Here is an 11,792-nt window from a genome sequence, read left to right as displayed (position 1 = left end):
TCTGTGCCGTTCAAATTCCCCTTCTGATCACTCTGTACCATTCAAATTCCCCTTCCAATTACTCTGTGCCATTCAAGTTCCCCTTCTGATCACTCTGTGCTGTTCAAATTCCCCTTCTGATCACTCTGTGCCGTTCATATTCCCCTTCTGTTCACTTACCGGTAATTAAGTGTAGGGATCTCCGTTAGGGCAGGTAACTCCGTTAGGGCAGGGATCAGCAGCGTGCTTCCTGGTTCAGAATCGCAGGGGCGCGTGTGCCGGCTTCTTAGTTTCAGTTTGGCTCTGCACTGCAGCCAGGAGGAGACACACACTGCAGCCAGCATCGAGGAGACACACACAGGATCGGCTATCGGGGATGTCTTATTCACGGGTGAGTGTCTTATTTTAATTATTTTATCAAAAATCGGGGAAACACGGTATTTGTCGTATAAGACGCACCAACTTTTCCCACCCAGGTTTGGGGAAGAAAAAGTGCGTCTTATACGGCAAAAAATACGGTAATGTTTTTTCTGATTTATTTAATATTACTCTAATTTAGATTTGATATTTATGGTAATAAATAATATACATGTTCTGTACTTCACATGTGAAGTTAGAAAAAGTACAGTAGTAAACTGTGGGAGAAATAGAGTAGAAAACAAGTAGAAGATTGCCCATTATATTGCACTGGTGCATGGCAACTTGCTTCTCCTAAACCAGCACAAATCTGCGTAGTGAACCGATCAAGGGTCACTGCAATATAGATATATCTGATAGAAACAAGTATATTACACTGATTACTAATAGTGGCTCTTCTCCTGATTCACCTTTCCATCACTTCTCTAAGAAGTGAGCTCACTTACTGTGGGCTCTTGGCTTCGACAGGATGAAGTCAAAAAAATTGTCATCTCTGGAGGGAATCTTGATTGCCCTATTTGTGTTGATGACCGCTGCCTGTGTTGCACTAATAGTGCTGAATTTTGTTGAAGAACCAAAATCAAAAGACAGTGGTGAGTCTGAGTTTATAGTTACAATTTGACACTTATATGATCACTGATCATCCTATGTTCCACTGTTACTTTGTTTCCATGATCACAACAGCAATGTAATTTTTATTACCATTAAAATTAGTTGAAGCTTCAAAATCAGCCTACAAAACCAGCATGGTGTGAATTATCATTTAAAGTTTATGTAAATGATGAAATTTTTTATTAGTTTTGTATTATTGGATAAAAGTCATTGGATATCTAGCATTAGTTAATCACATTTAGCTGGTCTTGTAATGTTAAAGCAGAACTAAACCTTGTATAGTCACCTTCCCTATTCATTTAGTCCCAGCTTCCACATGAGAAGTTGTGATTTATGAATGTCTTTGCAACCAAAGCATGCATAGGTAAGTTTTTTAACAGTTCTGCTGCAATCAGACAGGTAAAATAGATTATTCAGAAGTGGCATCGCCTTTCTGCAATAATGACCTGCCTGAAAACGTTTAAAAGTGTATTTTCTATGTTGCTTCATCAGTTCTACCAATGTAGGAAATTTCACACCTCCTGGTCCTGGAAACATCTGCTCTAGCACATTTCATGGGGATTTGATCAAGGTGTTTATGCTGTTTGGATATAGATTCTGGGGGTATTTCCCACACTGGTAAAATGAAGGAGCTGCTTTGAAAGCTGCAAAACATCTTCAACATTACAAGAACACATCCAGTTGAATGTGGCTAAGTACTATTAGATGGAAGGCAGGAAATGGTTAGATCTCCTGGTGGGTTTCATTGCTTTCTGTGTTTCTAATAGAGATAATCATCTTCTGTTTCTTCTGACTGTTACTATCTGTGACTATTTTTACTGAGACAGAAAGTGAACCTAAACTTAAGGGTTGTTACCAGAACAGAAGTGATAGAAGAGGGTTTTTTTCATTGGGAACACATCTTCCGATGAAAGCTAAATTGGAAATTTTAGTAACAGAATAACCAAGTCAACATATGTTTTTCATTTTGCTATTAATATATTCTTTGATAACATACCGTATTACCTAATAAACATATAGAAACCATTTATTGTAACAACTATCATGTCAGAAGGGTTAAATTGATTGGCTTTACTCAGGAGAGCGTTGTGCACTATAAATGGTGTGACACACCATGATGAGGGCTCACTGTGGGCATTTAGCAGAATTAAGGTTTTATTTGTTCCATACATCAAGATATGTCCTAATCATATTTTCCATAGAGCTTGTATATGGGCTTCAAAGTCAGCAGACATGATGATGAAATGATTCCTGTTTGATAGGCAACAATGGACATATCCTCTGATACACAGTAGCAGTTTGACAAAAACATCAGTTAATCTTGTACAGACAATTTGTGTTATATTTGGATGGACAGTGTAGTTTTTTATAATAATATTCCCAGTATTTTGAATAAAAATCCTGGATTGACTAGTAAAGAAGAATTAGGGCATAAAACATTTTGTGATTAGTTGCAGATTGGTAAATGACACAGTTTATTATGCAAGTAGAAAGCATGTTTGCTAATTTGATAACTGACTATTGTTTTTAAGGCATTTTTTATGTTATAATACTACCTATTGCATCTGGCATTTCTTACAGTAATCTCTGGTGTACAGAACTATAGGTGTATAGTATATTTGTTTAAAAATATATTACATTTATAAGACACTAATTCACAGTATTTTTATAGTCTAGAAGCATATTCCAGTACATGCTGGTCCTTGTTGTCTGGAAATCTGTAGATTGTCTGCCTTTTGTGTCTAATTAGTCCCTGCAGAATTGTATTCTTTGAATATATGACAGACACCACTCCTGGATGGATGCGCTTTTACATCAATCATTTTGATGGAGTTAAGTGTACAAGGTTAAATGCAATCTTTACACATTATAATTTTCTGGAGAACTTGTACCAAGAGCTACGCTCATGACTACACTCCACCAGCAAGAGAACTGTTTTAGTGATATCCGACTAGTGAATATTTGCAAGATGCATTGGGCAATATGTGAACGTGGATATTGCACCTGGAAATCGCAAGCAACAACTGTACTCTGGACATTCTAGGGTTAACATATTATTTTTTTATCAACTTTTTTTATATTAATTAATATATTATATAATATATTATTAATTATACTAATTATAAACTTTATTTATAAAGTGCCAACATATTATGCAGTGCTGTACATTAAATAGGGGTTTCAAATGATGGACAACAATGATAAAGGACCCTGCCCAAAAGAGCTTACAATCTATGAGATGGGGAAAGTAGTACAAATAGGAGGGGGGGTTACAGAATGGTGGTTAATTAGTGATGGGTTAATAATGATGGGAACGCAAGTATGAAAAGATAGGTTATAGGGGCTCCTTCAAATGTGGAAAAAGTAGAAGCAAGCCTAGAATAAGAAGCAGAGTTCCAGAGAGTGGGGACAGCCCTGGAAAAGTCTTAGAACCATGCATGGTGAGGAGGTTGTATGTGAGGAAGTCAATAATAGGTCATTGGAAGAGCAGAGAGGGTAGATAGAGGTTTATTTGTCAAGTCAGAAATATAAGTAGCGCAGGAGCATTGAAGGGATCTTTAGGAAAAAACAATGCACCATGAACATTTACTGTGAATAGAGAAATGTCCTCCTATTACAGTGTTATTTTAGACTTCCCACCATCCATTTTCCCTTTAATCTGCAATCACCTGTACACATCACTGCACTTCTTGATAGACAATATCAGATGACATTGAAGTTATCCTGTAGGATCTAAAATATGGCAGTCAGGGATAAAGTGATCTCTTCTCTACCACAAGCCTGAATACACTTAAAGAAGGGGAGAATAATTAGGTGTGGATCAGTGCCATTGGAGACCTTTAAATAAGCTTCATTAGGCATGCCTGATGGAAATAAAGGAATTCATATGACCTTCAGTCACTGAAAAATAGAGGTCAAATCTCTACCTATTGCTTTCTGTTTTATAGAAAAGAACTATTCATCAAAACGTGATTTGTCATAAACCAAATTTTAGAGTTTTTCACAAACTATATTGCTTTATGGAACAATATACCTCCCAATCTAAATGCCAAGGATATTAGGACCCACGGAATTTAGTAATCCTATAAATATATAGGGTGAAATAACTGGCTTATAGCAGGAGGTTTACTATTCTTTATAATATAACAAAAATTGAATGCCATTTAATGTGGGTAAAAGCTGATTGGGGGTTTAAAGTTTTTAACAACAACATCAATTTAGACTTTGCCTAAACATGCTGAAATACCTTGGATTAGGTACCTCTGTGGAGTGGGATGAGCATAGAAATTTTAATTTGTGGTAATGTGGACAAAATACAGAAATCAATAGGACTGATATAGGGGGCCAAAAACCACCAAAATGACCCCTATGATGTTTGTGCCAATCAGAAAGTTCCTTTTCCCCAGTCCCCCAGTTCCGCGCAACCAATGAATGATTGCCCCGCTCCATCACATGCAGTAACAGCATTGTGTATGTCGCCAGAGCTTTGTGTGTTTTATTCAGGCATGTGTATAGAAGATGGAAAGGGACACAAGGCAGAATCTCAGTAGGAACTTCGGGAAAGGAGAGAGATTGATAGAATTAGATGTTTGGGAAATCTTGAGAGAGAGATTGAAAGCCCTATATTATAGTGTGTGTCATTTTAAGTTAGGTTCAAATTTTTTTTTATAATATTCAATTTGATTTTTGTTCTATAGTTTAGTATTCATTTTTCTTTGTGTCTAGTTAAAGCTGAACTCCAGTGTTAAGGTCCTATTTCATCCAATCTCCCACCTACCTAAGCATAGTAATAATTTGGTTTAAATCAATAAACATTCCATGGAAATCCAAACATGTAATGCCTATGATGTCAATAGATGGATCTGTGATTGGTGATGCCAGAGTTTTCCCTCCCTTTCGTAAAGTATAAGCAGACTTTGAATTTTAATGCAAGGCCCGCTATTCGGCACCATAAGCTCTTTGCTGACCCAGAACAGCCACTGTTGTACAATATATATAAAGCCAAATGCAGTTGTTGTAATATTTTTGCTTTAAACTTGTTTTGCTTTTACCTGTTATCTGCTAGAAAAAAAACATATTTACTGATCTAGAGATCATGGATGACAGCTGTAGCCGGAAAATGATAAGTAGATAAAGTTATTTTAATATTTAACTGCACTTTATCTAAAATAGTCCTCCCAAGCACGAGTAGATACAACATATTTGGTTGACCTCTTTTATCCTCGTGTTCAGTATGGCCAAGGTTGACAGATAAAAATTATCTGGATTCTCTGCTGACATACTATGCTAGAGTCAAATATGTCAAAACTGTTCTTATCTTGGGTAGAGTTATTAACATGTGTACTTACTTTGGACTTATGTTCTCTACATACATATTTTTGTGATAAAAGACTGGCACAAACATGCTATGTTGCCACACCCATATAGAAGCATAAGGTTATGTGAAAAAAGTAAGCACATCCAATGAAAATTGTCGACTCCATTAAAACTATTCCTTTAGATAAAGGTGATATACCTGAATAAATACAAAGATGATATAACTTTTACATCATTTATTCAACAAAAATAACTGTAGATGTTACTGTATAGTGTACTGTGGAAAAAGAAAGAACACTTTTGGCCTCAAAAGCTAGTATTGCCCCCTTTAGCAGAATGGCCCTATGTAGGTGTATTGCAAACCTGTCCATCAGCTGTACTACTTATGTTGATTTTTTATCACTCCTTCTTGCATAATAAATTAAGTTGCTAAATGTTTGTCGGCTTCCTTCCATTAACTGCCTTTTTGAAACTCCATACAATATTTAGAGGATTAAATTAGGGTTTTTAGGCCATTCATGACCATCTATTTCTTTTTCAAAGCGATTCCCTGGTAGTTTTGTTAATATGCTTTGGATCATTAAGATGTTGAAAGATGGATGGATGGCCTTGCATTCCCAACAATCAGACTTTAATATGAAGTGTGGCTGCAGCAGAAATGCAATCCTCAATCATAACATTTCCACCACTATTTATCACAGTTGGTATAACATTATTTTCCTATACCTGCTGGTCTTTGGTTTTCTCTAAACATATCTACTGTTACTATGGGTAGGCAATTGCTAATTAAACCAATTATTTTTGACATTCGTTTTTTTTTCTGCAAACTGGGTGAATAGAAGGGGTGTGTCATTTGCCTACATACTTTAAGCTAAAAAGTACCTCTAATCCCTATTTGCAAGGGTTGTTAAGGTATGTCCTCAATATCTGAGGTTGATATAGGACAGGTGTATCAGCATACTCCTTAAGGAGTTTCTAGTATTTGGTACATATTCTGGAACACATAATTCCGTCGATGTGGTCTTTTACCAGTATCTACATTTTTCCAAAATTGTAATTTTTGCTTAATTTAGATTATAAGTATAAATACACATGTCAGTTTTAGGCGTCATGCAACATCAACTGCCTGGAGCTTGAAGAATGCTCTTCGAGGTTTAATTGCTAATTGATAACTTCTTGTGTCAGCCCAGAGTTTATTATCCCAGCAGCAGGTTGATGATAAAGACTGCTGCAGATTGCTAGTGCAGGAGCTCAGCTAAATAAACTCTGTCGCCAGACCATTGATTTCAACAAAAACATTGCCATAAAATAAATGTGCATTAAATGTATTTTATGCATGTTTATCTAACTTTAAAAGCATTTCTTGTTTACATATCCAAAAGCCTAGAGTGCTCTTGGGTGCACCATCATAGATGTTATGTCAGCTACACCATCAGACTCAGACTGTCATTAAAGAGGCATTCCATGGTATTTCCTTTTTATTCCTCTCCTGGTTGCTGCACAAAAGATCATTTTCAGTGACAATCCTCTGACGTCCATCTGGATTTGAGCATTTAGCAAGAAATGTATCTGCATTGTTTTGGGAGTGACAGTGCCCTTTGATTGTGCACCAATACTGCTCTATTTTACTTAAAAAAAAAAAGAAAAGAGGGAAAATGTTTTCCAGCAAATAGAAATTGTGTTACCTTTCAGTAGCCTTTCAGACATTTATCTTGTGTATCCTTTCCGAGTGTATTTTGCTTTGTGGTTATTATACAGTTTTTTACATATATTAAATTGTGGCCAGGTTTGGACATTCTGCATGTGTTTCTTGCTGTAGTAAGTGTGGCTGTTTATGGCTGCTTAAGAAAGCCTGATGTAGCTTCTCAAAGCATTTTCATAGTACCAAAGCGGTAGCCTACAAAATCTATTTGTGCCTACAAATAGTCCCTAAATGTCCCTAAACCCTGATAGTTGTAGATATGCAGCATATCAATTGTCTCTGACTATAAACCTTATTTTGAAGCAGGTCTCTTTGACATCACTACTGTGTTTCTGATTTTTCTCCTTGCTGGAGACAAAGCTATACTCAAATTCTGGCAGACAAGCATTTGCACGTTTATGCTTCATTTAGTGGAACTCTGCTTTCTGAACCTCACCTGCTCCCAAACTATTCCTCTATCAGTCATCAGATCACTAGTTATCCGGAGGCTGGCACTAACAAGAGGAAGCAAAGCCCTGCTCCTCTACAATGAAGGCTGCCTCCACGCAGCAATAATTCAGAACAGGAAGGGTTAGCAAGTAACAGAAAAAGCTGCAAGACAACTACAAAAACTCCTGGTGACTGGTTCTTTGTTTTCTTTTTACAAGTATATGCACAGCTACCACAGTTGGAGACAGATTTAATTGAATTTAATTTAATTGTATTAATGAATAAATATAGTATGATTGTTAAATGTATTTCTGTTTTACTTATCATACAGGCTGCAGTTCCATACATTACCTCTCTGGATCTTCAGGAAGCTTTTCCAGTTTAAATTACCCCTCAAGCTATGAAAATGATAAAATATGTGCGTGGGAAATAACAGTTCCTGACAACAAAGTAAGTGTTTACAAGTTTATTCAATTTCCAGAGACTAATCTCAAACAAATACAGAATTTTTAATCAATAAATATTAGCAGAAGTTTTCAATCTGAACTATAAATGAAAGAAATAAATGTAATAGATTATGAGATTTTAACTGCCTCAAATACCTACAAGCTCATACGAACCAAACCACACCTACAGTATGCACATTACCAAATTTTTTATTGGTATTACCACTAAATTGGTATAAGTAATAGTAGTATAAGTAATTTGGAAAAATATACATCAGATGTGAAACTATGGAACTCAAATGCTCTCATATTTCCTAATCATATTCTTTAAAAAAAAAAAAAAAATAACTATAATGAACCACATTAGTACAAAGCATAAGAATTAGAACAGGATAATCTTAAAAAATCATCATCAGGTAACAAAATAAAAAATATAAGTGAGATACTCAACAGTTTTTCCACTAACTAACAATGCTTTTAAAGATATATATATTTATATATATATATATATATATATATATATATACAAGATAAACAACAAACAGAGCTATTGCGAGTGAAGATTGGGGAAAACGGAGATAAGAGGGGGGGGGGGGGGAGTGAAGAATCGTTAGGATAAAGCTTAATCAAGAGTAGTTTGTTAAATTAGTAGTCATTAGAGACTTCTGTGGAAAGGGTATAAAAGTTATGCCACAAGAAACAAGTCTGAATGAATTTCTGCATTCCCTTTAATAAAGGCTGCGGGATCTTCCATATGCATAATAATAATTCTGGGTCACTAGGCGGGTTGGTGTTTTTTTCAGAGAGGAGCAACACAAGCTTTTGCAGCATTGACCTAATGAATAAGGAGGGATTTTTTGTATATCTTTTGTATTTAAATTAGAGAGAAAAGGAAGAGTCCCTTGGCCAGTGATAATAGAGACCAGTGAGTTGGTAAATATATTTGCAAACCTGTTTCCAAAATGTCTCTAACTTAGGGAAGGCCCAAAAAATATAAGTTCAATTTCCATCTCCAGTTTGGCTTCTCCAGCACCTCCAAACTTATTCTTAAACAGTCAAGTCTTTTACTTTTTTCCTGCATAAGCAAAAAACAGGTTCACTTTTATTGGGAAAAAAACAGCTTTCACTTGGTGTTGTTGCATCCTCTCATTATCTCCTACAGAACTGTGTAAACAACTGCAGGTCCCTATTTGTTCTGTTCTATGCAATGCTTGGTGTTGTCAAGCTATGTTTGTATTATTATGTCCAGACTATGTTACTCAAGCCCACCAGCTTCACACTTTCTTTAGAATGCTTTTATTTTTTAGACAGCACATGTGAGGGTAGGAACTGATAAAGTGTGTTCCTTTTCACATGCATGGCTGCAATCTTCATGTCTATTTAAAAAACGTTGTTGTATATAGCCTGTCTATAAACTGTGTCTGTGGAGGACTGGATGTCAGAAGTGAAGTCATCAGTGATGTTTTCTGAGTTTTCCATCTTCTTAAATACAAGTCCGATTACCCATGGTGTCTGAAATGCTTCCTTTTCTGAATTCACTAAAAGGGGAAAGGAATGATTGAGGGTTGACATGAGCTAAGGTGATGAATTTATTCCTTTTAAAAGTTCTGATAATTATACAGATATTCAACTCCACAATACCAACCCATTCTAGGCTCTTCTTTTTGGTCATTGAACTTGAAAATAGGATTTTATAATGTTTATATTTCTGAGAAAATATTGGAGCCTCAAAAAGTTTTGTCCAATCTTCTTTTACCAACAAGATCTCATCGGTTATGGCCAGCCCTTGTTTAAACTCTTCCACCATGACCATTCTTGTAGAAAGAGAGACATTGTAACTTGAATTCTGCTGCGGATAGGTTGGGATGATGATAGGCACCAGGTTGTAGTGTTCACTGAGATTCACCTTTGGGTCCCATACAGGCAGATTAAGATTGCATTCTTCTGGTTGCTTCAGCAGTACTGGATTAGGCCATTCCCATTTGGAAAAGACCAAGAAAAATTTCCCAACAAGCCTGGATGCTATAGCATTTGGATACAGTTAACATGTTCTTGCCACCAGCAAGGCCCTAGAAACGCCACCAAAAAATTCAAAGATGTTGGAATATACATTACGACATTGGGCCCAAAGTTTGATTGCTTTCAAAGTTAGCTTGAATTTATCAATGTTTGGGACTAAATGAAGGATTTCATCAGTTACACACCAAGCATTAAGACTTTGTATACGTCTTATATCTAAGCTCCTTAGAATGCTGAGATCTTGCAGGTCCAAGTCCTCAGGAATTGTCTGAAGTGCAAGTCTTACAAATGCAATATGAATTTGTATCCCATCAAAGCAGAGGTTAATAACAGGCACATAGGCATCTTCCACAGAATGGAGGTCCTTCACTTGGTCTTGAAGCATTAACTTCTCGTAGGACATAAAAATGTCAGACCTTTCAACATGTCTAGTTGTCATACACAGGGCATCAACATCAGCACCTTTAGTATGGACCCCTAAACCATACAATCCAGAAGTAAATATTTTACCTCCAACATTCTCCGTTTGAGGCAAGTGCTTCTGTTCACCAAGCTAATCTTTCACCAAACTATTTAACATAACCAAAACCAAGTCATTATGCTGTAATTCCTCATCTTCTTCAAAAGTCCCATAAAACTTGTGTCTATGAGTGTCTATGAGTTTCTGAGTGAGAATTTGATCTTCCTCCTTCAGTACTGCTAGGCCGATAGGGGTGGTGATGCCAAAATTCTTTGGGGTCAGTTGTTGTGGAGTCTCTCTGTCTGCAGATGGAAAAGACATGAATCCTCCTTTGAAGCTGCGGATGTCTTTGGAGTGCAAATGGCTGTTGCTGCTTTTGCCTTATGAACGTTGTAGACATGAACGGGTGTGTCAAAAAAAATAAACACAATTAGCTTTGAAGATCACTCCTTAGTGTTACACACACACAAATACTGTATATATATATATATATATATATATATTCATATAATATATGTTTATACAATAGGTGGTCAGTCATACAAATTATGTTTTGCAGGTAGTCCACTTGTGGTTTGTAGAACTCCATATAGAAAGCAGCACCCTTTGCAGTGAAGACAGAGTCACCGTAGAAGACAATATTGGAGTGCTGGGTATGTATACAAATGTCAGTCTGTTTCACACAAACAAATACATTTTTTAGCAGATTTTACATCTAAATACCCTACCTGTAAACATATAAATACAGAAAACTCCACCAAAATATTATTTTTAGTGGCTTTAAAGATTTATGTCTTTGTCTACTTGTTCCATTTTTTTTCTATATTTTGTACTCAGGTGTATATTGTGGACACATTACTCCTGGGCCTATAGTTTCAGTCGGAAACAGGCTTTCTGTGACATTTACAACTAATAGTGGAACATCAGACAAGGGATTTGAAGCAAAGTATGAAGCTGTGGATCCAAGCAAGGTGCCAGGTAAGTACAAGTGCAAATATTTTATGCACCATTATTATTATTATTATTATTATTATTATTATTATTAATAAAAAGGATTTTTATAGCGCCAACATATTACGCAGCGCTGTACATTAAATAGGGATTGCAAATGACAGACTAATACAGACAGTGATACAGGAGGGGAGGACCCTGCCCGAAGAGCTTACAATCTAGTAGGTTGGGGAATTTACACACAATAGGAGGGGAGATATGTAGTGGTGGGAAGTAGTGAAGGCTTCAAAAGACAGAAGAAGAAGGGTAAGCAAGTTTGAAAAAATGAGTTTTGAGCGCTCTTTTAAATGAGCAGAAAGTAGGAGCAAGCTGAATAGGACGAGGAAGACCATTCCAGAGAGTTGGAGCAGCTCTAGAGAAGTCTTGTATCCGTGCGTGTGATGAGGTTATGAGTGAGGAA

The 11,792-nt window shown here is 36.3% G+C and overlaps 1 protein-coding gene and 1 pseudogene across 1 annotated transcript in view; one reads left to right on the top strand and one right to left on the bottom strand.

The window, feature by feature from the left end:
- Positions 1-802: 802 nt before the first annotated feature.
- Positions 803-11,792, top strand: part of LOC140326712 (ovochymase-2-like) — a 40,896-nt gene continuing 29,906 nt past the window's right edge. Inside the window, exons 1-4 of the mRNA XM_072405563.1 lie at positions 803-989; positions 7,788-7,906; positions 10,941-11,034; positions 11,219-11,359. Coding sequence (XP_072261664.1) covers positions 866-989; positions 7,788-7,906; positions 10,941-11,034; positions 11,219-11,359 — 478 coding nt within the window. The 5' untranslated portion in view covers positions 803-865. The remainder of the gene's footprint in view (positions 990-7,787; positions 7,907-10,940; positions 11,035-11,218; positions 11,360-11,792) is intronic.
- On the bottom strand, positions 9,283-10,702 carry LOC140326713 (poly(A) polymerase alpha pseudogene; annotated as a pseudogene).

Source organism: Pyxicephalus adspersus, chromosome 3, assembly GCF_032062135.1.
Source record: "Pyxicephalus adspersus chromosome 3, UCB_Pads_2.0, whole genome shotgun sequence".
NCBI lineage: Eukaryota > Metazoa > Chordata > Amphibia > Anura > Pyxicephalidae > Pyxicephalus > Pyxicephalus adspersus.
This window is presented reverse-complemented; position numbering and strand designations above follow the sequence as displayed.